General features: G+C 43.7%; 1 protein-coding gene across 1 annotated transcript in view; it reads left to right on the top strand.

Moving 5' to 3' along the window:
* SAMM50 (SAMM50 sorting and assembly machinery component) overlaps positions 1 to 1,827 on the top strand; it is a 46,691-nt gene that overhangs the window by 17,062 nt on the left and 27,802 nt on the right. The window contains exon 2 of the mRNA XM_006888043.1: positions 810 to 920. Coding sequence (XP_006888105.1) covers positions 810 to 920 — 111 coding nt within the window. The remainder of the gene's footprint in view (positions 1 to 809; positions 921 to 1,827) is intronic.

Here is a 1,827-nt window from a genome sequence, read left to right as displayed (position 1 = left end):
AAAAAAAAAGAAAAGGTATGGAGATAGGATGCATCCCTGGCGTATGTCCTTCCCAATTTTGAACTATGCAGTGTTTCCTTCCTCTGTTGACAGCTGCCTCCTGGTCTAAGTATAGGTTTCACATAAGTGCAATCAAGTGTTCTGGGATTCCCATTCTTTTCAGAGTCAACTACAGTTTGTTGTGATCCACACAGTCAAATGCCTTTGCATAGTCAATGAAACACAGACATTTCTCTAGTACTCTCTGCTTTTAACCAAGATGCATCTAACATTAGCTATAACATCCCTAGTGCCAGGGCCTCTTCCAAACCCAGCCTGCACTTGAGGCAGTTCTCTGTTGATGTGCTATTCCAGTCGTTTTTGGACAGTCTTCAGCAGAATCTTGCTTGCATGTGATATCAACAATAATAGCTGATATTACAACAATAGTGGGGGGGAATCTGTTTTGCCCATTACTGACATGCGTGTGGCAGTAATGAATGACTGACGTGTGTGGCAGTAATGAATGCCTGCGATGAGGTCTGTGGCCGTTACGGTTAGGTGTCAGTGTGGCAGGGCCAGTATTCTCACGGTCTGGCTGTTGTGTAATGTTGTCCTCTCATCATGTTCCAGTTGTGGTCTGCTCTGACCATCTTCTATTTGCATAATACACATTTCCCATCACTGCCTGGTCTTTGGAACCTAACTCTGCTAGTAAATGCCAGTGGGTACCCTGAATTCTGTGGAGCATGGTCCAGAGATAGAAGTTAAAGATTGTTTGCCCATGTTACACTTTTGATCTATGGTTCCCTTTCCCTCTTCTATTTCAGAGTCTGGAGCCTCTTCCTGTAGGTGGACCTGATTTTGGAGCGTTAGGAGAAGAAGCTGAGTTTGTTGAAGTTGAGCCTGAAGCTAAACAGGAGATTCTTGAGAACAAAGATGTGAGTATCTGCCCTTAATGTAAGTGTTCTGGAAGCGCTCACCCAGTGGCCCAGGAGATGATCTGTCTCCCTGCTTTCCTCAGAGAACAGTATGTAACCAACTCAGTGTTCTGTGAATTAGAAGAGTAGTTTGTGGTTTTAGAGAAACAGATTTTCCTTGTTGATAGTTGATGTGGGAGGCTTAGGGAAACACTCCTGTGTTTGTATTGTAAACAAAAGTAGTTCAAGGAATTGTAATTACAGTGTTATAAAACAAGTGTATAAGAATGGAAAACCAATAGAATTTGTAAACTCACTCAAAGGGGGGGTAGGTAGTCATGGGCAAACTTAAATTGTAATTAAGTATTTCTCCTTCTTGAGAGGAGATGAAAGTGTAATTGTGATTAAGTATTTCTGCTTCTTGCAACAAGATGAAAGTGTTGGCTCTAAAAAACCTTTTCCTAAGCTGTTACCTTGTAACAGAGAGCTCTGGTGGTGTAGTGGTGGTGAAGAATTGTACTGCCAACCCAAAGGTCCATAGTTTGAATCTACCAGTTGCTCCCTGAGAGAAAGATGGACAGTCCTGCCCTGAGCAATTTGCTGCCTCTGGAAACATGCTGGAGGGTCGGTTATGGGTCAGTTCTGACTGGGTACACACAATAGTTACCTTTCAAATTGAAATCCACCTGCAGGTAGGTAAGCACATTGTCATTTTGAACCAAGATATTCTCAGTAAGGCTTGTTGTTGTTGTTGTTATGTGCCGTCGAGTCATTTGCGACTCATAGCGACCCTATGTACAACAGCCCTAAACCCTGCTCCATCCTGTGCCAGTTGCATTGCCTCTGACACACCCATCCCGATTACCCCAGTCACTGAATCAATCCACCTCATAGAGGGTCTTCCGCTCCTGTGCTGTCCCTCTACCCT

Source organism: Elephantulus edwardii, unplaced genomic scaffold (assembly GCF_000299155.1).
Source record: "Elephantulus edwardii isolate Elephantulus edwardi_28Jun2011 unplaced genomic scaffold, EleEdw1.0 scaffold00064, whole genome shotgun sequence".
Lineage (NCBI taxonomy): Eukaryota > Metazoa > Chordata > Mammalia > Macroscelidea > Macroscelididae > Elephantulus > Elephantulus edwardii.
This window is presented reverse-complemented; position numbering and strand designations above follow the sequence as displayed.